The sequence below is a fragment of the Sprattus sprattus genome (assembly GCF_963457725.1).
Source record: "Sprattus sprattus genome assembly, chromosome: 18".
Taxonomy (NCBI): domain Eukaryota; kingdom Metazoa; phylum Chordata; class Actinopteri; order Clupeiformes; family Clupeidae; genus Sprattus; species Sprattus sprattus.
Window position 1 is genome coordinate 19,776,134 of NC_137916.1, and position 24,269 is coordinate 19,800,402.

The 24,269-nt window shown below is 45.8% G+C and overlaps 1 protein-coding gene across 1 annotated transcript; it reads right to left on the minus strand.

Annotated features, from left to right (window-relative positions):
* Nucleotides 1–2,500: 2,500 nt before the first annotated feature.
* On the minus strand, nt 2,501–23,884 carry ppap2d (phosphatidic acid phosphatase type 2D). The gene is made up of 6 exons (XM_080856695.1): nt 23,154–23,884; nt 8,182–8,339; nt 7,150–7,436; nt 6,738–6,795; nt 4,916–5,092; nt 2,501–4,320 (listed from the first exon to the last, which is right to left on the minus strand). The coding sequence occupies exons 1-6, from the start codon at nt 23,350–23,352 to the stop codon at nt 4,219–4,221; spliced, it is 981 nt and encodes a 326-aa protein (XP_080712821.1). The 5' UTR covers nt 23,353–23,884; the 3' UTR covers nt 2,501–4,218.
* Between the last annotated feature and the right edge of the window lie 385 nt (nt 23,885–24,269).

The window sequence follows — 24,269 nt, forward strand, 5'->3', positions numbered from 1 at the left end:
TTTTTGTCATCTATAGGCCTACTCATTTTCACAAACATGCTGAAGGTACACCCTCATCAACATGGCTATGCGTATTGGTGCATATACAGTGGTGGCCAAAATTATTAGAACACTAGGCATATTTAAGAGGTTTCAGTTGTTTTTGTTGAATTGGCCATTAAAATACCCTTAAAACTAATGAAATACCTACAAAGTCATTATTATGCTCTATAAACCATAGAATAGAGCTATCATAAGTAGATTTAGGCCAATTTCCGTACAAAAACAAACTAGGCCTATTTCACTGTCAATGTCACACAATCATGTCCCTTCACAGAAGAAGCCAAATTACTTGTTTAATCATTGTCAGGTGTGGTCGTGGTTAAATTGATGGGGATGCAAGAGTCTCAGGACACAGCACGGTGATTCTTTTGAATGTACAAGGCCTATCTTCCGCATTAAGTGATTGGTAACATAAGGGTTTTGTCACTGAGGCCACACCACCAATTGGTATAGATTCAAAGCCTCTAGAGCTAGTCTTGAAGCAAGTGTTGCTCTTTGAACATGGCCATAGTTACCGCCACATAGCCAAGGACTTGACATGCAGTCCAAGCACTGTAAAATACACTTTAGACCGTGATGCCACCAGAACCGAAAGGGGAGAGGCTAAAAAAATAAACTGTGTGAAGTGAAGCATCTCAGAATTCTCAGTCTTAAGGAGTGAAGAAAGACTTCACAAGAATTGGTGACGAGATCAACACCACAATGACTTATGGTTCAATAGTGTTCCCAAGAACTGTGCGTAGGAAGCTGTGAGAAAAATAACTTTTTGGCAGAATAGCAGCACAGAAACATTACTGAAAGAGAAGAATAGAGTGAAACGCCTGAAATTTGCAAAAGAACACAAGAAATAGACAAAGAAAGATTGGTATAAAGTGTTGTGGACTGATGAGTCCAGGTTTGAATAGTTTGGCAACAAGCGAAGAGTGTATGTTTAACAAAGTGAGGGGGAGAGATATAAAAATGAGTGTCTCTGGCCAACAGTTAAACAAGGAAGGGGTAGTATTATGGTGTGGGGTGCCATTTAATCCTTAGGAACAGATGACTTTGGCGAAATTGATGGCATCATGGATAAGAAAGTATACCATAACATTCTGGTGAGGCATGGAGTACCTTCTGGGAGTGGCGTTAATGGGCCTGGATTTATTTTCCAAGAGGACAATGACCCTTAACATTCTTGTAACTATTGCCAGTACGACCTGTGACAGAAGGAATCTTCTGGAACATTGAAAATTATGGACCGGCCCCCTTAAAGTCCGAACCTCAAACCCATCAAGCAAATTTGGGGCGAGTTGGAAAATAAACTGGACAGATCTATTGTACATTCAAAGGAAAGCCTTTGGCTTGAGTTGCAAAAGGCATCGGATAACATTAGTGTTGAAGTTCTCAAGAAATATATTGACTCTATGCCAGAGAGATGTGCTGCTGTAATTGCTGCCAAAGGTGGGCGTACCAAATATTAGAGTTAAAAGTGGATAAAAACAGTAGGAATCACTTCATCTGATATTTGTTGTGCTCAGAACAACCATCTGCATGTTTCATTTACATTATGAAACTAAATAAGGTTTTGGAGACAAAAAAAAGGTCAATATTCTCAGATCTGTAAGGTGTTCTAATCATTTTGGCCACCACTGTACATATTCAGTGTGTAGCCTACTGTGCTGAATTTAAAGCCACGGTGCCAGTCATGATTGAAGTCAGTCTCTTAGTAACAACACTATACAACAAAACAAGCTCAGAGCCCTCCTCACATTCCTTCCCACCCCACTGCCCCACACCCAAATTCCCTTCTTTTTCCTTGCCATCCTTTCTCCTCCACCAACGGCAGCCTATTTCATTTTCCCCCCTCCTGCCCCTTTTACGGCCCCCTTCCAATTCCAGACCACCTCCAAGTCCTTCGTGCTGCACCTAAACCCTGTTACTGTGACAGCCCCTCCCTCAGGCTCTCGCTCTCTGGTTTTAGCTGGTCCTTGTATTCTGCTCACTCAGCTAAGAAGTAGACTGTCCAGAGAAGTAAAAAATCCTTTCTTTCTTTCCACCACTCCAGCAGCCTCTGTCTGAGGAGGCATTGCCATGGCAGCATGACCCCAGAAACAGCCGCTATGCTCCAATGCACTCTAAAGACTGAGGGAGGGGGGGGGGGGGGGTGCTCTGTGTTGTTGCAACTAGAAGTGTGTGAAATGTGTGTGAGAGAGTGAGAGAGAAAAACGTAGAGAGGAAGAGAGTGTGAGAAAGAGAGATAGAAAACTAAACAGTGTTGACAGAGACTTACAGCTTCCACAGAAATATGTTTTGGAATTGCGGTTAGGCAGTTCCTGGTTTACCTTATCACCACACACTCCAATCGGGAACAAACATTCCAGGCCAAGCCCTTGATTGCAAACTGTGTGTGTGGGTGAGTGTGCAAGCAGGAGCCAGAGAGAAGTGAGACGGAGGGGGAGAAATGGAAAGAACACATTGATGGTCACAATGGTGATATAAAGGTGAAACATTCATTTTATTGGTTTGGTATTTTTTTTTCAATACAGTGGTTATTTTAGCCTTACTGGCTTTCACAGAGAACACAAATAAACACAAACATAATACAACTAGACATACAAGAATATAGCTTTTTGATACAACTCTGGCTCAGTCACTATGTAATATTAGAACAGGAGCAACTTTTCCGTACCTGATCAACACAGAAAAACAAACACGTTGAACATAACTACACTGAAAAACAACATCTAATACTTCTGAAATTCTGGGTGGTTTTACAAAAGGAGATATTTACATTCAATCAGGACAATTACGCCAAGAAAACAAACCATAAATGTATATTGGACAAAACCAAACAGAGGAAGAGAACACTGATTATTTTTTTAAACTTGAGATAAAATATATTTTTATGTATTTATATATATATAATATACACATTACAAATTATAATGTTCCTTTATGTAGTTCAAGTGCTATAGAGAGTAATACACAGGTTGTCCCAGATAGGGGTCTGCCCTGAACTGAACTGCTCTGCTCTAACGCCAATGATCTCAGGCCAGAGGTCAGAGGCTAAATGTCAATGGAGGGTCAGGCTTCTGTTCAGGGCTCTATTCAGTCACAGCTCCGCCTCAGAGATGCAGTAAAAGAGTGGTTAACGACACGACTAACAAAAGGACCCAGATGAGATCCTCTAATGAACTAACTCTTCCTCGTTATTCAGTCCAACAAAAGACTGAATGAAACAACACAAGAAAAAAAAAAAAATAATCGAGATCAAGCAAACATATGAGAAAGGTACAGGTCTGAACATGTGCTGTTTGTATCAGTGCCAGCGGCTACTTCTGGGGGTCATTCAGTGACAATCTGGAAAGGGAGGGTGGGTTGAAGAGGGGAGAGCAGTCAAACAGCTGGGGTGATTGTAAATCAGGCCAGTCCAATGCCGCCCTCCTCCCTGGCCTAAGGACCCATCGCACGAATCACAAGCGACTGTGTTGACAGAGCCTCTAGCTCCTGTCCCTGGGGCTACCTCTGCAGGCGTAATGATCTTACTGATCACTGCCCGTGATGACCTATCTGCACATGCGCAACAGTCGGCGGTAAAGAGAAGTCGGGGTATGAGTAGACAGCCTCTCGGTGAGAGAAATGAGGATTTTGAGAATTGCATTCTTTTAGGGCAAGAGAGGCTTCCAGTGGTTGAGCCAGCCCTTGGTAAAAAAAAAAACAATCAACATGGTACAACAACAGCTTCAAACGGTTGGCAAGGAGTCTATCGTTAGCAGCTTCATCCACAAAACAATTTCTGTTTTTGCTTTCTTTCAGTGAAAATAGATTTCTGTGTTCATATAAAATAATAACAACAACAAAAGATGTCTTATCACAGGGCGGACGGGTTGGTTTTGCTCTACAGTTTTCATTTACAGTTTACAATTCACTGAATGAGCCCTTCTGTGTGTGCAAGTTTATTGTAGACGTTCAACAAGTGTGAAGGACGTGGCACTGCTTCTGGGTGAGTCAACACTGTGCATTCTGAACATAGATAATTTATACAGTCTCTGTCCTCCATCCTTTCTCAAGGTATGCATCCATCCTCTCAGGGTACCCTTCCTCTTCTTCTTCTTCTTCTTCTCCTTCTCTCCTCTTCACCTTAGCAACCCCTGAAACTACGGTTCCGCTTCCGAACAGCTCTGGGATGGGGAGCTGCTAGCAGACAGTCTGCTGGCTGGACAGGGGGCTGTCTAGGGACATGCTGGTGGGCGTCAGGTCGTCACGGCAGTTCTTGAACATGGAGGAGATGTAGAAAGCCTGGGAATGAACAAACAGGCGTGTCATATACACACAGAGTAGAGACAGACAGACCGAGAGAAAGACATACAGACAGACAGACAGATAGACAGCTGCACCTTGGACATGTAAACAGGAAGAGAGAGAGGTGCAAATACGCCTCGTGGAAAACAAACACCACTCAAACACATGAGGGTAAACAGGCTCCTGAGCACAGATGTGTGCATAAACCCACACACACCCACACACACCACACACACACACCACACACACACACACACACACACACACACACACACACACACACACACACACAGAAAGTACCAACACAGAGCCAGGTACAGCGTATAACACTTGGTCAGATAAATACACAGAGGATAAACGCAGACAAACAAACTCACACACTGCAGCACCAGATGGTGCTCGGACACAGACTCATAGGCGCGAATAAAAGGACACACTCATGATTCTCCCGTTTCATTAGGGAATTTCTAAAGTTAATGCTAAAGTTAACAAAATGAATAGGGGGCTGACAATGATAAACACTATCTGTTCGCTTGTCTCTCTGTCCATATGGTCTAAAAAGGGGAGGGGGGGGGGGGGGGGCTTTGCTTACCACCCAGTATGCGGTGAGCGCTCCCTGCAGGAAGCCGGTGACGACGTCGCCGGGGTGGTGGCGGTAGTCGGAGATGCGGCTCAGTCCTGTGTAGACGGCAAGCATGACCAGCAGGAACTGCACCAGGGGCCGAAGCAGCCGCGCCCCGCGCCATGAGAACCGGGCCTGCAGGTAGAACTGCACAGAGAGGGGGTGGGTGGGAGAGAGAATTTAGTCATTCATTCATTTGTGTGGTTATGTGCCTTCACACGGTTTTTCCAGGCATCTGGCGTATAATTTTATACAGTATAACTATTCTCGCAAGACCAGATGTATATTACAATGCTCATGCTCATAGACATTTATCACAATACGCTCAACCAAAGTGGAATCTGGCCTATGATGCAGGAGGGGACTCTGTTTGAATTTACCATCTGTGCTAATGATAATGACTGAAACGCATCTTTAAAAAAGTCTTCAAATGTGAAAGGCATTGAAAAGTATTTATTTAGATTTGAACTTAGCATACTTAGTTATGAAATGTACAGTATATGACAAAGAGCTTTAAGCATAAGCTTGTGATACTCCACTAGTCAAACTCGCCTTTACAAACTTCAAAGGCTAAAGGAGGAAAAACACAGTTTGAAGATGTGATGCTGAAGGGTTTTGACTCTTCAAAAACAAATGATGAGCATTCCTAAACGACTGTACTTGTTTGAGCGATTCCGGGCACTGTACACCTGCAAAAATGTGCAGCGCAGTAAGAGGTCAGCAACTCGTCAAGATGAAATGGACAGATGCACATTCCTGGCTCCAGCTCTCCTTCCTATCCTCTCTTAAAGCAGATGTCCCCTATCCCACCCCTCTGACATAAAACAGCTGTCTTTTTGTGAAGTGAGCTGCATGTTGCTGCAGGTCAGACAAACCTCCATACAGCTTGTCGTTACCTATAGTTTTTAGATGGATGCGTGGTGGTTATACTGGTGAGAGACTGACTTATGTGGAAGAGAGTGGCCACAAAGACAATAGTGCAGCTTTTCTGAGCCGTTTCTAAAGGCCCCAAGTCACACTTGTCCCCCTCCCAACTATTCCTTTTCACCATTGCAGCAGAGGCACTCTAACAGTCCCTCTGGGAAACAGAAGTTAACAAACAGCAGATCCTAAACAGTGAACTCAAAAGTTGTCCCGAGTGTTCACAGGGGTGTGTATTACTGCTTGCGTCGAGTCCAAATAGCGATAAGAACTCTGCGCCAATATTTATCAAAGGCAGGATATGAATAATGCTGGATTCCTATCAGATGGCAACACCCTGTTCTGATGGTCGGTGAGCGAGTGCTCTGACAATTTCCCTCCGCTTCTCTCTCACAAAAGCTGAAAGAAGCCTGTCCATCTCTCAGCAGTGCCAAAGCCCCCCCACCCACAGCTGAACAAGGACTCCTCTGTCCACAGCCCTCTTTCTCTGTCTCGCCCCTCTCTCTCTCTCTCTCTTTCTCTCTCTCCATCTATTCATCTGCCCTCTGGAGAACTTTCCCTTTCTCTGTCCCCTTCGTTTTTTTCATCTGAAGCAGAATGCCTTCTGGGAGTTTCTACTTTCTCAGAGGTTTCTTCTTTTGGAGTGTGTGTGAGTGTGTGTGTGTGTGTGTGTGTGTGTGTGTTGTTTTTTTTGTGTCTTTGTTTGTGCATGAAAGTGATTGAAAGAGTCACTGTATGTGTGTGTGTGTGTGTGTGGGTGGGTGAGGGACAGAGAGAGAGAGATAGAGAGAGAGAGATTGGTGTTTACACAAAGAGACAGAGAAAAGGAGAAAGAGGGACCAGGGAGATTAGGGATTGCCTCAATACTCACCGCCAGGTAGAGCATGGTATACATGGCAAAAGATGCATGGCCCGAGAAAAAAGACTTCCTGTGGGAAACAGAGAAGATTGACAGTTGGTATTTTCACTTGATAATTAATTGCCAGCTAATGCTATCAAAACGCCATTGCTGATATCCTTTCAATTCCGTCTTGCTTCAGGCTAATTCCCTATGTGCAACACACACACACACACACACACTAACACAAGCTCTGGGTCACATTAAATTAAATGTCACCTTTAGAGTGCACAAAACTGAAAGCCAAATCTGAAATCCAAATCAATCACAGACACTTTAATGATGAGCCATGTAACTGGCTCATCCTCAGATTATTTGCACGGCTGCCACGACGTTCCAACTGGCGTATGAACACAACTCCAAAGAGGACAAATCAATGGCGTACCTGGCCTCCTCCACCATCTTCGGATTGGACTGCTTGCAGACTATGTTCGGGATGTACGCCCCCGGAGCGCAGTTGAGGGACGCGTAGGTGACGTTGCACACCGCAAGGAAGTTGGGACGGAGTCTGCCAATGCTCAGCTTGGCCATGTTGGTGAGCGATTGGCCGATGCAGCAGCCAAACAGGAAGCTGCCGAGCTCTTTGTAGAGGCAGGAGATGTAGCGGTTTTGCACGAAGGCTCGCGAGTGGACGCCTCGGAAGCGCACTCGGTAGCACTCACCCAGCGCGATCTGGGAAAGGAGGAGCACAGAGGCGTGTGGTTAGTGGAGCTCAGGGGGAAACACTTATTCAGTCAAATATTCTGATATTCCATATGGGGGTGTATCATGTATAAGGATATATCTGCCTTCAAGACTAAATCTTCCCAATTCAATTATCAGAATTATACTCGCACACTGAACCTTGCCACTATTACTAACTACAACATACCTTTAACTACTGCTATGAAGTCTACTACTGAGAAGTGCTTACATCTTTTCACGCCTTTTTAGTATAGGTAGTATACACAGTATATCCAGGAATGACAATGTAAGAATAAAATAATTGTGGCTTATCAGGCTGTGAGTTATAATTACATTGAATTCTAACGACTATTTTTTTTTAGTGTGATTTATTACAGCACACCATTATATCATAAATGTCATATACATACAGCCTAGTAGCAGGACACTATATTTATGGTTGCTGCGTGACTTTATAGTCATAAACCAAAGCGTAACACGAGCAGCAGATATTAAGAAACCAGAGCAAGACTTCCCTAAAACCCTCATGAACGTGGAGAATCAGATTTCCATAAATATTCTGTAAGCGAGGCTACAGATGTCGAAAAACCCTAACCATGAAGAACTTTAATGCAATTCACAGTGAATTTATTTACAGTGTCCTTTCACATTTGTCTCAGAGGACAGTAAAAAGCCACTGAAACAGAGGGCGGTGATGATGATGGTGGTGGTGTGTGCCTCTGACTGCCCTCACCGTGAGGCCGGTGATGATGATCCCCCCGGCGATGAGCAGGCCGTCAGGGATAGCCTCCCGCTCGATGTAGGGGTAGGTGATAGAGGGGTCGCCGCAGAAGACGCCTCTCCTGTAGGGCTTCACAGCCTTCAGCTCACAGGCGAAGAAAGGGATGGAGGCTGAACAGACACAAAAAAGAGAACAAGAAAAAGATTTCTTGAGTGTGTTTCATATACAGGTAGTTTTGGAAGTTGTTCTAGGAAAGGAGAAGGCATCAAGGATCAAAACCGAAAACTTTTGAGCTTTTGACAGGTAGAAATCTTTGCATTCCCCAAAGGAGTTCCTTAGTTGGTTTCACAGTTATTTCTCAGTAAAACATAATATTCACAATGTTTTACATAAATCATCCATAGTATCAGACTTAAACAATAATCATCTGACTTTATACAGTATGGCTTATATGTGAATATAAATATATAATATAAATAAGTAATATGGAGTATGTGCCAGTATAGAAAAGTGTTTTTATCTCAGCCTTCAGCTGTCACACACTCATCTGAACATAAGGGCTCTGTGTGCAGTGGGTGATTTAAGAAGAGCTTGAGGAGGCTGTCACTCTGTCTCCTTGCGAGGGATCAAGATTTACCCCACGGATCTGACATTCCTGACATAACTCAACCACAGAGAACTGCAGAGAGAGAGGCACAGGCCTGGGACACAGAGGAAAGGAGGGAGGAAAGGGAGATGACAGCACAGAAAACAGCGCAGAAGGATAATTGAGAATGAGAGAGAGAGAGAGAAAGAGAGAGAGAAAAGAGAGGGGGGAGGAGGGGGAAGGGCAACAGAGCTGAAAAGATGAGGAGGACTTATAAAAGCAGAAAATGAGTGAGTGTGGAAAGATGTGGGCTTACAGTGCGTCGGTGGACACAAAGACCCATAGTGCTGGATATCTCCATCCAGTAATGCACACAGGACACTGTAAATGTTCTCAATGGTAAGTCTAGACTACAGACGCATTCATCATACTTGCTCTACTGCAACCGAGTCTTAATGCAGCCTTCTTGTGCTGCAACCAAATCTCCACAAAAGACACCCATTACATCACTTTAGATAGATATGATGCCACTTTTCCCAGCCAATGGGCTGAACATACATCTAATGGTGGCCTTGAGTGGTCAAGGTCCTAGCCGCCACGTCGAGCAAACAAACCTCCCAGACAGCGGGGGGAAAAGATCAGTCGATATGAAACTTTTTCGATTTGAGTTAGGCTACTGCTTGGATGAGATGCAAGAAAAAGTAGGACGTGCTGAAAATTAACTCTGCTCTGAATAGTTTATTTGATATGCTGGTGCCTTTCTGTGTGAGTGTGTGTGTGTGTGTGTGTGTTTGTTTGTGTGTGTGTGTGTGTGTTTGTGTGTGTGTGTGTGTGTGTGTGTGTGTGTGTGTATGTGTGTGTGTGCATGTGTGTGTGCGCACACTGGGGTCTGTGACCCAGGAATATCCCATGCCCCTCTCTCTCTCTTTCTCCCAGCGAGCCAAAGAGAGCTTGGGACTAATCATTAACCTTCTCCTCGTCCGGGCAGCTGGAACAGGCCCAGGCACAAACACTGAGCCTGCCAGGGAATCACAGCGTACGTGACCACGGAGGGAAGAGGAAACGCTGTTTTTTGCTCAGGGACAGTCTGTCGGGACAGACCGACACATGCCTGACTGCAATCGATCGGCTGCCAAGGCAGAGAGCAGCCAGTTGAAGGCCTCTGTAAATGTGTGTGTGTGTGTGTGCAGCACAGAGTTCAGGTTCAGTTTGGAGTTTATGTGAAAGGTTGACTAAGGTTCCCTTAAGCAAGATAAATTACTCATTTGCCAAATAAACACCACCGGCCTAACACGCACACACACACACACACACACACACACACACACACACACACACACACACACACACACACACACACACACACACACACACACACACACACACACACACACACACACACACACACACACTCACACACGCACACACACACACACAAACGAGCACACACAGGGAAATAAGTTTCATATTGCCCTGAAACCCTCTTGGTTGTTCCGTGAGACGCTGACTGTGACCTCCTCACAACCCCTGGGATTTCACAGAAGAAGACCAAACACTGATGAAACAACAATAACAAAATCAAAACAAAACCTCGCAGCAGGTTTACGCCGGAGGGAGGCCAGGGTAAGCAGGCGAGGAACGGTGAAGGATAAGGAGAGGGTGACACCTTGCAGTCAGATAGCGGTTGAGGGCTGACGCAAGCACTAAGAGTCGAGCGCGTCTCATCTGACCCCGATCTCTCTGGCTGACAGGGAGTCGGCCGGGCAGCCAGCAGCCTCACATGCTTCACATTTCTGCTGTGTTCTCCTCCCTGCAGGCGACCCGCGGCTGAGCCGCTGCCAGGCACGTAAAGGCACAGAGGGCCGTCTGCTGCGCACTGCACTCACGCCAAGGCACGGCCACACGAGAGAGCAGGGCTGGGCTGAGCAGGGATAGGTATGGACGGCAGTGAAGGGAAGTGCTTCCCGCTAAGTCAGTGGGCAGATAATGTGGAGGTTTTCGTAAAAGGTTCTTCCTCTCCAGAAAGTTTTATTCTTAAATGTATTATTTTGAACAAGGGGGGGGCGGGTTGGGGCTCAAACAGGCTCATACAAGGAGATTAAAAAGAGATAAAGTCATTGCCATCAGCCAATTGCCACTGTCGTTGCGTCAGTTCTCTGTATCTATAGGGCGATAAGAGACAAGGAATTTATACACTGACTGATAAAATAATGCTTTTCAGAGGCAAGTCCCTATGAGTCAGGGGTGGGGGCAGCACCTATGTGATGCAACATTAGTGACTCGTGTCCCCTGATCAACTTCTGCTGACCTGAATGAGACCTTATTCACATCTCGCCTCCCTGATTTCGTCAGCATGGCTTAATTCCCCACCCAGGCTTTCCACATTTCCCAGCTGAGTCAAAGTCATGCGTTTAATTTCTGCCAGCAGCAAAGTTTGTAATAAATGACCACAACGGCCTCACTGTGATAGTCTAAGGGGGCAGTGAGAGGGCAGAGGGAGTTTACTGAAGCTGGTGACAATCACTGAGACGCCCACAAGCCTGATTCCCAACTGCTGGAGGCAGATAGGCTTGGACAAAAGTGCATTTAAAAATAAATAAATATTATAACTAATAAAACTATCCTCTCTGTAATGAATTTCCTCAAACTCTCCTGTGAGTGAGAGTGAGGAAGAGCCAGGGAAAAAAACCTCATCTGCTCTTAATCCTCTTATCGCGGTGTGCACGCCGAGCATGGAAATAAAAGGCCCTCGGATAGGCTCCTCTATTGCAGCCGCTGCCGCTAAAGGGTACTGAGCTGAAACACGCACACCTAACTGGTCTCGCTCACGCGCTGGTGGTCTGGTGGGCTGCCCAGCCAAACAGGAAGTCACCTCTGACCCAGATGTTTCATTAACTCGCAGCTGGCCTCCTTCAGCGTGACAAACTGACGGGGGCCACCAACTGGTATCGCTCGAGTGGCACGTACCCTCTGTGAAATCTTCGCCTTTGCGCCAGACGGGTCAAGGACTGCTTGACTGTCGGTGACAAATAAAAAAAAATAAAAACTCAAAAACAAACTCCACTTATCAGTAAGCGATGGAGGTCAGATCGATGTGTTTTTGTCACAGCAAATGGTAATCATTTGTCTCATCTGTCCTCCTCTGTCTCCTTCTTTCTAGTTTCTCCTTCTTTCTCTGTGTGCGAATCAGAGCACAATGGGCTTGGGTGAGCATTACGTGATGCTGTCTCTGAGTGTGGTTCAAATGTCTATTACAGTTGCCAGTAAGTGACACTTTAATTCATTGTCTGGCGTGGGGCCAGTTCGGCTGTTCTCCGAAAAATCTATATTAAAACGGCCTTGTCACGTTCAACACGGCGAGCAAGAGTCCATTTCTATGGGAATAAAATGACAGGCGTAGAGGAGCACATTGGTGGCTGACAGGATTTTCTGGTTTGAAACACACCATTAAGACTTTCAGACACTAATGGAACATATTAACCAACCCCCCTCCCCCCCAACACACACACACACACACACACACACTCTTCCTCCACAACTCCTCTCCGCTTATTGCTTGTGACCCAGACCAAGTCAACCATGTATTGATTGCTCTAAACTCCACACATCCACCATTAGTGTGGGTGTGTTTGAAGTCCATTAACAGATCAAAATCAAATGGCCTAACCCATTTATGTCAGATTTTCAGATGTACTTTGATGGCAACAGCCCAATAGATGCTCCATCACCTACAAAAACAATTCAACGGCCCCTTCCCTTCCCCCCGTCTGGACCCCCCCCCCCCCCCCCCCCCCCCCCTCCACACACACACGTACACAAAACATTTGGTACACAACAGAGTGCAGCGGGTCATACAGAACAGGACCCCCGGGTCCATTTATGGCCAGAGAAGGCATCTCTGTGGGCACCTCGTCTGTGCGTCTGGGGTCTGCTCTGGCCTCACATTCCTCACAACAAGCCTCTAAACCGCACACCAGCCGCACTTAATCTGTCGAGCAGCTGCGAGCAAACTCCAGCACCTGGCCAGGAGAGAGGACAGCAAAGGAGAGGAGAGCAGAGGGGAGGAGGGACTGAAGAGAGAGGGAGAGAGAGAGAGAGAGAGAGAGAGAAAGAGAAAAGAATGAGAGAAGTGGGAAAAGTGTAGAAAGGGAGAGGCTGGAGTGTGCTTGTTTAAGGGTAGGGACATTACTCAGAGCCTTGGAGAGAAGGGGGGAAATTGGGGTTGTGTATCTCGCACGGAATGAAAATGTCTCTGGTTCTAATTTACACTTGTGCAACCACAGCCCAGAATGAGCTCACCATGAAAGAACAACAATAAAAAAATACACACACACACACACACACACACACACACACACACACACACACACACAAAAAGTGAACAACAAACTAACGAAGAGAGGGAAGTGAAAGGGGAAGGGGCTTACGAGATGGAGCACATTTTTGCCGTTAGTGTATATCAGCACAGGCTAGATGCAGTAAAAGTTCAGTGTAAACATGGTGCGCATGCTTCAGGCCCATAAACCACTACGACTTCCCAGTGAACTTCGACTGGGAGCACAGGAGACGCAAAGATTACTGGCAACAGCACAAGAGAGAGGGGGAAATGGGGAAAGAAGGACAGATAAAAGGCAGAATAGAGAGGAGGAGGAAGAGAGAGAGAGGAGGAGGAGGGGAGGAGGGAAAGATTGAGAAGGCAGTGAGAGAGAGAGAGACAGGATGAGTGCTAGAGAGTGAGTGAAAGAGTGATAGAAAGAGAGAGGAGAGTGAGAGTTGGAAAGATGTGGCTTTCTCTGGAGAAAAGCAGACGGAGGCGATTAGTGGTGGTTCTGGAATGCGAGGGTCAGAGATCCGAGCTCTGCTGAGACCCGCTCTGTAAACACGGCCCCACCTCACCCAAAGAACCCCTCACAGGGCCACGCAGAACAGCATAGAACAGCACAGAACAGAACAACACACCGCAGAACAGAGCCCCACAGCACAGCAGAGTGACACGGCCCACACAGGCATGCACAGCTGGGATACAGGGCCACAACAGCCTCACAGCCTACCAAAACTCACACTCCCGGTGACCACATGAACAACACACACACCTTCACCCAAATCCCCAAGAACCACTGCACACAGGCCCTACGAGAACCACGCCTGTAAGTACACATAAAACAGCTATGTACAAAACCCACGTCCTCATTAAGAACTCAACACCGGCCTACACCAACCACATAAACAGCTACACACAGACAACACTTTCATCCAGAACTTAACACCGACCTACATCAACCACAGAGACACACACAGAAGCAGACATTTTAATGCAAGTGATGTTAAACACAGCTACAGGGCACAACAATGCAACAATGCAAAACAGAGCGCCTAAGTAGAATGTGCAGAGAAGACTGCAGACAAAACGCGAGGAACCGTGCAAACCCACATAAACACAGATGATCCCTTCTCCCATCTCAGATAGCAGACGGGGCTGTATAATTACCCGAACCAACCGAACCAACACTGAAGCCACACCAAACAAGCCACAGAACCACTCTGTGGGTAAACTACATCTGAAGAACCAACACCAGGCCGTGAAATTTTGTGGACTTCTTCTGACATCTCGGTCGAGGCTGCTGAGCCCACAGTCAAGCTGTTCAGAGCAACCCAATGTGTGTGAATGGAGAAAAATACACAACAATATTATGTCTCCCTTTGTAATTCCTTTATATATATTTTGTCTTGTACTATTTAGTTTTTTGTCACTTGATATTGTTCATCTAAGGTCCTGGCAATGGCGTGAATATAAAGGAAATAAAGGATTAAAAAATAAAAAATTATATTGGACATAAAGCGACAGATCCAGCAGAAACAAACGGTACAAAAACGTACAACGACAGAAGTAGCCACCCACAGTGTTTAAAGACGGATTAATTCACAACACAAGACACAACATGGAAACAAACGTCAACAGCCCACAGGCAGAGACACACATTTGCAGAGACAGATATTAGCAGGCATCAAAGAACCACAAAAACCTCTGTCACTCCGGAATCAACCGGAGCCTCGGCAGACACTCTCCTGTCTCGGTTTGTCATCCTGACAAGAGACAAAAGGGGGCTTTATACTAAAGGTAGTCAGGTGTGTCGGGCCAAGAATGTGGGTGCACACAGACACACACAGACACACACCCGTCTCTCTCTCTCTCACACACACACACACATACACACACACACGCAGACACAAACATCAGTCAACACACTCACACACACACAGTGGATAATGCCAGCTGAACAGGATGAATGGGTTGGCACTGGGGAGGTGTTTCTGATTAGAATAAGTTAAGCAGCACACCGTCGGCACACACACTCGCCTCATTAAAGTCATTGTCTTCCGGGAACCTTTGAGAGTGGGGTGGATGCCCACAGTTGCACGGCATCGTGGTGGGACGATCAAGGTAGTATGAGAGAGATAGGCGACGGTGTGCTCCCTCCTCTGCCCGGGTAATTTGCCCGCGGGTGTCTTTCTTTCTTTTCTTTGATTCTTTCTTTCTTTTTCTCCATCCTTCTTCTTTGTCCTTGGGTGTCCTGTTTTGTCTGCCCTGATTGCTTCTAAGAAAAGAACTAATCATGGCAGCACAAAGCAAGACGAGACTGACTAACAACATAGACATAGACACTCACACACACATACACACACACAAACACACACACACACTCTGATCTTCTCTGATCAAGTTCTATCATCTGCATCAGGTCCCTGGGAGAGGAGAATGAGGGGTTGGGTGGGGTGGGGGCTGTCGTTATGGAGTTATGGCGCCTCTCAGCCTTTTCCAATCCAGACAGAGAACAACAACCGCTGGAGCAGATTGCTCAGAGAGCAATTTCACAAAACAGAACACTAAAACAGAGGCGAACGAGTAGAGATGAGTGGCTGCTGGAGAGTGCAGGATAAAAACCTCACCATTTGGATCTGTCTTATGCCGGGATAGAAGAGGTTATTATCTGCCCTGCCCCCCATCCCACCCCCCCAAACACACACACACACACACACACACCCCCAAACACACACACACACACACACACACACACACACACACACACACACACACACACACACACACACACACACACACCAGCTCTGGCCTAGTCTGTTGCTGCTGTTGTAACTGTTGCCGAGTCCAGACACGCTTTCTTAGGCTGGAATTGTGTTTATGAAGCAAACCCCCACCCAACACACACACACACACACACTATACACCCACTCCAGTCTGTGAGGTGCATCCAGAGCAAGACAGAGCAGCTGTGGGTGGGGGTGGGCGGGATGTTACACTAGTGCTGGTGGCATGAGTGTGTGTATATGTGAGAGTATGTGTGTGGATGTGATGATGGTTTGTGTGCCAGAGTGTTTGGGTGGTATTGCCGGTGTGTGTGTGTGTGTGTGTGTGTGTGTTTCTACATTAGTGTGGGTGGTGGTAAGGAAGGAGGGAGGATCTTGCGTGGTCTGCCTGTCTCCGCCTGTGGTTTGCCAAGCTCCAGACAGTCGGGAAGTTTGGTCTGAAAGCGGTGATGTGTGTGTGTATGTGCATATGTGTCTAGTTGAGTGTATGTGTGTGTGTGTGTGTGTGTGCATATGTGTCTATTTGAGTGTGTGTATGTGTGTGTGTGTGTGTGTGTGCATATGTGTCTATTTGAGTGTGTGTGTGTGTGTGTGTGTGTGTGTGTGTGTGTGTGTGTGTGTGTGTGTGTGTGTGTGTGTGTGTGTGTGTGTGTGTGTGTGTGTGTGTGTGTGTGTGTGTGTGTGTTTGTCAGGCGAGATGGAGAGATGATAGGTAGATGATGTGAGTGGTTTCTTCTGAGAAACAGAAGCAGCAGCAGCAGCAGCAGCAGCACCTGAGGCTGTCTCAGAGTCAATAAAGGCAGGACAGGGCAGAGACTCATTAGTTTGGAGAGACCAGCAGACAGGAGGGGGAGTGTTGGGAGGGAGACAGACTGGTGATGAAGAGATCATGTCTTCAGCCTGGAGGAAAAGAATATGCCCCAGCAGAAGCCAACAATCACAGGTGCAGACAAACCTCAATCAGAATCAGAACTCTTGTGTGAAGTAAGTGCAATAGTGTATTTAATTCAGCAGTATGAAAGGCGTTGTTTGCTTAGGCTATGCGCCAGATGTTACAGACTGATCACAAATCAGCATCGCAGCCATGTCGGGCCGTAGACTAGGCAACCACTTTCAGGTAAACTTCTGATGCTCTACCTCTGTGATAAACAGACCCCATTCTGTATTTAAAATACTGTAATAAACACAGTTCACCAAGGTTGCCAGAGGCACAATTATACACAAACACACAGCACCATCAGCCTCATGAGCAGGCTCACCACAGAGTGCATAAAGAATCTGAACCGATCTGAACTTAATTGCATATTAAAGGCTCCTGTAACAACAACCTGGTTTGGCAAGCCTTCCAGCCTGGCTTCAGATCAGCGTGGTGGGCATGTGGAAACACCGCAGTGGGGGGGGGGGGGGGTGGGGGGGGGGCACCCCGGAGCACTGCTGTTCCATGACCTCTGACCCTATCTTGGGATCCATAACATCCAGAAACCATACGGCCATGTATAGCATCACACCGCCACCACCCGCCACCACCCGCCACTACCATCCGACGGGGGCCCTGGGGCGGTTTCCTCGATCAGGCCTGCACTCATCTCTTGCTGGAGGAAGGACCGTGGTCGGGGCGAGCACTAATGGCTGACGTGAGACTCACTGAGAGCAGGTCGTAGCCCTCTGGGCTAATGCACTTTAGCTACAGGGGGAATGGAAGGGGGTGGCAATGAGGGTGAGCAGAACACTGACACGCTTGGGTGTGCATCATACTTTGGTGTGCATCACTGCCACTCTCCACTTTCATATCACTCCGAACTGACCTACTTTATTGCAATCAATAACTTTTTAGAATACTTCCGCTAGCCAAATGTACATTCATTTTAGTCCTACATAGGAAAAGATGTTACATGTCCCTCTGCTATTAGTTCGGGACTTCCCACAGCGTCCAAACCTCTCAATGTCAGCTACCAGTCTGTCACTGTAGGCAATGGGTTACATGCTACAACTCCATCACCAGCAGCTTAGCTTGAGTGTTTGTTTTTTTTACTTATTGTTCTACACAAATACCGTCATAAATCCTACATTCCGGAGAAATGTCAGGAAGGTTTGACGTTATGCAAATATAGATACCGCCCAAGCCTAATTTTAATACCAAAGACAGCAACAGACACCCAAGCATTACTGAGAGGCTTCCTCATAACAACCATGATCAAATGCCAGTCCAACCAGGTTCTTCAGCTATACTTAGGCCCATTTGCTGGTGGCTTTAAATATGCCATCTTCAGCCATAATTATGTCCCACAGATATAGGTGGGTCTACGTATGTCTACTTCAGCCATAATTATGTCCCACAGATATGGTTTCAAAATACAGCTTCATCAACTGTCCTGTTAATACAGCCACTTGGTATGCCAAATTTCAAATCTTGCAAAGCATGTCAAAGTATGCCACCATTCCAATTTCCAGATCTTGCGACAACAGGCTTCTTCATGCAATACAAGTGAATTGACATGTCCCCAAATAGTTTGTGAGTTTGCGTGTAGATGTGTGTAGTTTGTAGTTTCCATAACCACTGGCTCGCTATTTCAGCAGCCTCCGACAACTTCTTTAAAACTCCATTGAGCGTCCTCGAAAACCAAAATCCAACTGAAGCAATGTGGTTGATTTAGATACAAAGCCTCTAGCACCTATCTCCACTGGTCTTGCATGAGCTTGCCAACCTCGTTCCCTCGCTGCTACCAACAGTTCCACCAGAGTTGACCTAATTAAATGTATTCTCAAACAAACATGCTAATGATTTAAAAAACATATTATGTCTCCACGTGTAGCGACCCTGGGTCAACTTAGTTTTATAACCAGACAGATTGTTTCAAGAGCCAATGCCCATACACAACTTCCATCCATCCGCAGCTTACATCTTCACCCACCCATTGATGAAGAATCTTTGGAGTTGGGAGGACATCACAAGTGTCTCCAACAAAGGATTTAATGCGATTAGCATCCATAGCCCACAACTCTCTCCAGCTGATCTTCCTCTTCATTATTATGAATGAACATTATACCAGTTAATTCATTGTCCTTGCTTTGCTTGAGAAGCTGCTGGTGCTCGTCTAGTTTCCTCTTCATGCTCACAAACTAATCTGGTTATCATCTGCATCCTTTCCAGCAATGTGGCTTACCCCACGCTTTCCAACTGTCACCTTACCCAAACCTTGTTCTTCCACTCTGTATCTGCCCAATATTATCCCTTTGCTGTAATGTGTCTTGTGCATGTTGCACCGCTTCTGGAGAGTACCACTTCTCCCCTGTTTTCACCGTTAGAGCCAATTAAAACAGCAATTGTGATGACGCTATCGGAAAAGATGCTCTGTAATATAACCAACTGAACTGCATCAAGGAAATTCCAAAGAGAAGGGCATGCCTGGTTTATTATTTTGCACGTGCGTTTTGGCTATTTTAACTTTCACCTGGAATAACAAAATGTTTGTGATTTTTCCAAGCAGTTCTCATCCACATATTATAACTCATAAAACACAACAGAAAACCTTTGAAGTATTTCTGTGTCACCCACCTGGATTTATTAAACATCATAAGTAACTAGAGCACGTCTAGACCACAAAGACAGCACTTTCCCTACGTGCCAACTCTGCAAGGGGATCAACACTGTAACTAGGCTACTATCACAAGCCACGTGTTGACAGGAACAACACAGGGACTAGGACAGCGTGTGGGGTGGCTTGTAACTGAACAGGAATGCTAAGATGTGTAACATATGGAAGTAGGCAGGCCTGGCCTCCCCTTACTGACATGCTGGAGCGCGCTGCTGTCTCACCTGGTGGCTTTCACTGCCAACAGGGGAGAAACTCAATCCCAGAGAGCACACAAACAGACAGAGACATAAACACAGACATACACGAGCACCCACATGCCTTTAAAAAAAAAATCAACCGGCTCTCCTGGGCCCTCTGTCAGGACACCTTCCATCTGTAATTGCATTCCGCCAGTGAAAGGAGAAGAAAAGAGGGGGAAGAGGGGGAGAGATAAGCCCAAGAACAGGAGAGGAGGATGAGGAGGAGGAGGAGGAGGAGGAGGAGGAGGAGAAGGAGGAGGCGGAGGCTGCCCTCCAGGCCGACTGTGATCGCTGAGGGAGATAGGAAGCCTAAGCCTGTGGCGCGCAGCTTCATGTCATGCACGCACACACACAAACGCGGTTACTTACTCGTCCAGTCAATCACACACCGATTCATTGTTTCACTCGCTTACACTCCTTCACAATCTCATTCACTCTTTCACTCATGTACACTCACACACACACCCACAAGCACTCACTCATTCACAGTCTAATTCACTCTTTCACTCTTGTAAACACACACACACACACACACACACAGAGACCCAGTGTTGCTGCCGTGGTGTCTGTTGGTCTTCCTCATGCCGCTGCCACTTCCACACCACACCTTGACCCTGATGGGCTGCCATCCTCATAGATCCACACATGAATGCATACAGTAGGCCTGCACCACACACCTTAAAGGGAACTATGTCTGTGCAGTTCTCCTTTGGGAAATAATGACCATCACAAAGGCTAGTGACATGCACGCCAACCATACTGACGCAAACTCACCCACATGTTTGCATGGTTAAGGGGTTATCACGATCACACAGACACGCACATGTGCATGCTAAGGGCTGACACACACACTATGCGTACACTACCAAGCCCTCAGAAAAAAGAGGAAGTAAGACCTAAATAACCCTCCTCGCTTGGAAAATAATTAAAATTACTATTACTATGACTTACACTTTCTCCAAGGCACAATTGCTTTCTTAATTCACATTATTGGTCTTAGTTACGCCTGTGGGGACATTTAAATTAAGGACAACTGTTCGTTCACAATGGTTCCAGTAAAACAATACCACAACCACATCCTGGTTATGAAAACACAACAACCTATAATCGCGTGCAGCAGGGCTGGGGTGTGAGCTTAAATCCTGTCAATTGGATTAAAAGTGACAACTGCAGAATCCTAAGCAGGCTGATTGCCTCTGCACAGGTGGGGTAGCCAGGGGAGATGCAAGGTACATTGTGAAGGGGGTCTATCCACTGGGAAATACAAAGTGCTTCAAATGTCTTAAAATGTACTCAAATTGATCATGCAGCACAGATAATGTGTATTAACAGGACTTAGATAAACAAAAAGACCTATTAACCTTTTGCTATGCAGCCAAACTCTTTTAAACATTTGCCACACACCAATAATCTTCTCTTGAATAGCCTACATCTGATTCCATTCACAAAACTAACCATAGAATATAACTCATTCCATGGCGCATAAATCTACAGTACATGCTTCCATGCACAAATGTAGTTGATATTCCTTGAGACATGATTGGCGCGTGTTTGATGGTGGTCTCCCACTCCCCGCAGCAGGGGTGTGAGGGGAAGCCTCTGAGGCGTGACTGCAGGGCACACATTCCTACTCAGACCTCGCTTTAACCCATAGGCAGGCAGGCAGGCGCGGGGGGTGGTGGGTGGGGGAACACTTCAGGCATGACACTTGCTCTTTCTCAATTTCCCGTTCTCTGTCACCGGTCACACAAACGCATACTCACAAACACACTCGCACTTAGTCACTCACTAACACGTGTTCTCATCACATACACATATGCACACATACACACACACACACACACTCATACACATATTGTATTCCTCTCTCACACACATACACACACACACACACAAAGGGTCTTACTTTAGAGCACAATGAAACTGAGTTGAACCAGTAAATGATGTCTCCCTACAAGATCAGTCACCTCTGTGTGTCTGAGTACCCTCCTCAACAACCTCCCTGCCTCAGCACCCGAACCCTGAGCGGAGGCCAAGAGGAGAAGAAGGGGAAAGAAAGAGAGAGGGAGAAAGGTTGACAGCCGGCCAATTCTTCACATAAATCAGAAGGATCTCAGCTCTCTTATTCTCACCAATGAGGTAACAAAGCCATGCGTATTTTGACACCATTGGCAACCATACATTATTCTAAAATGCATGGTGACACATTCCCTAAAGTGCTTATCACAGGTCATGCATTTGACAAAAAGCCCTGTGGTTAGTGTGTGGGGTTTTCTGTGACACAACCCTACTGTCACATCATATGTCAGTCTTAGTCAACCATGACAACATGACACCAGGGTGATATTCAGGAGGTGGTACTTTTTTGGTAGAGTGGACAAATTGCACACAATAACTCATCATAAAAAACTTAGCCTAAGTGAAGGGAGAAAGAGAAACTGCTAGCCAATATGTGCATCTTCCTGCATGCTACTCATACACTCTCCAGTGGCATTACTGTAAGAGCCCTCTCTGTTTCCACAACCTTGTTGGCCAGCTCTTTCCCACTCCAGAACGAGTCCAAAACACATCAGGCATCGGGTCAGTACACAATGTTCCAGTGATGGCTCTATCTGCTCCCCAAGAGTGTCAACAAAACAATAACGCACCTCTCAGAGCAACTTTCACTGACATTATGCCTGTGCATGTGGAGCCTATTCCCTAATAATGTGCCTGGGAGCCTGGATGATCTTCCCTGGAAGCATCAAAACACGGCAGCCCATAACCGTCAGTGTGCAGACCAGTCTGTCTGCCTAGACAGGTTCTGCACTACAGGTAATAGCACAACATGTTATAGAGGTGCAATATGTGTAAGTAATAACTAATATGCCAACGTGCTGGTCTTCAGGGCACCATTATATCTTAATCATATGTTTGTGAAAAACTGGCCTAGCTTTTCATTTATATTTCACACACCTCTCAGTCTCTCTCCTTGACTAGTGGTATGTCTCAGAACAATCCTTTTTGTATTAGTGAAAGGGTTAGACTCAACTCCCATGCATGTGTTTCTTATAAATGTTGGTCAAAAGGTCAATCGTGACATCCTTATAAAACTATGTTCGTTCAGCATATTTAATTAGAGTGCAGATACAACTTTCACATAATTGAAAACCAGACACCTTAGTCATAACAGTCAACATTGCTTGCTTACTACATATTCTATTGGAAACACCTATAAACAGAATGTTTGTGTATGTTTGCATTATCATTTTTACTGAGGTTATTAGAGAATTCTGAACGTCAGATGCAAAATAATCACATCAGAGTAAAAAAAAAACATATTGGCTATTAACGATGACCCACAACAACTGTGGGTTTGGAAAGTAGCCTAATTCAAACATGACTGGAAGTTGAAAGCAGTGACGTTCAGAAGTTCAAAAGTTGAATGTAGCCATTTAGATTATTGTATTGGTTACTTACCTACGAACAAACAAATGATGTCCAAGCCGACCAGCATCTTTCTCTTGGTGCAGAATGCATTTTCCACAGGTTCAGCAATCATGTGCTTCTTCCCATTCTCCTTTATGCATTCACCGGCTGCCCCGTTATCGGCTAGCCGCTGCTGAAGTTCAGCGTCCCGGGTCGCCGTGCTGCTGTTCGTCGTATTAAACTTTTGCATTGTTAAAAGTTTTCCTACGTCAAAGGCTCTGAACTTGTTGCGCACAGTCCTTTCGCCAACAACCTTATGTCATTTGTAAACTTGCTATAGCGTCGGTTATAGCTAGCGTTATATGATAGTCATGTTAAAACAACAAACAAGCTTCATTTCTTAACCACGCACGTGTACATAAACGTTACCATTAGAGGTATATGAAGTAGTTCAAGGTTAGCTGACGTATGCCACTGTTAACCTTAATCAATCAAAGACGAACCTAGAGCCAAACAACATCGACTGGGATGCCTGTCAAACTTCTACCGTGCTGTCTCCAAGTTTTGCAGCTTTAAAAAAGTTGAGGCAGTCTTGGCATCACGAGGCGTTCTGTCTACGGTCAAACCTTGATCGATTCTTCAAAATGCAGCTCTTTAACAAATTCTTTGATTCGTCTGTCAAGTAAACCGCCACAGGTCATGTCTATTCAACTTTTCCAAAAGGCAATGTGGTATTTTCCATGCCTTACTCCCACTCTTTAGAAAACTTCTGAAAGCTGTCCTGATTTGCAAGCGCACGGCTACACCCGCCCTCGGCTCCCATATCCAACCCTCCTTCCCACCGTTGCAACGCTGCACCCCCACACCCTACGATCATCCTCACTCTCTCACTCTCGCTGTATCACTCATATGATCATTACCTCACAATCAGCATGTTTTAATTAGTGTTTCTCATGACTTAAATGCGACAATGTCTCTCTTAACCACATTTTAATAACTTGCAGTTTTTTAAGCAGTAAATAATGTTTTCAGAGAGGTGACACTTCAATAGGGTTGTTTTTAAGAGGTCTTGTGCTTTGGATTTATAGGCCTAGTACGTGCAGCAAAACATTTTTGTTGGGGCTCTCCTAATCTGAGCCAGTTTTGATGAAATAGTAGGCTACATGT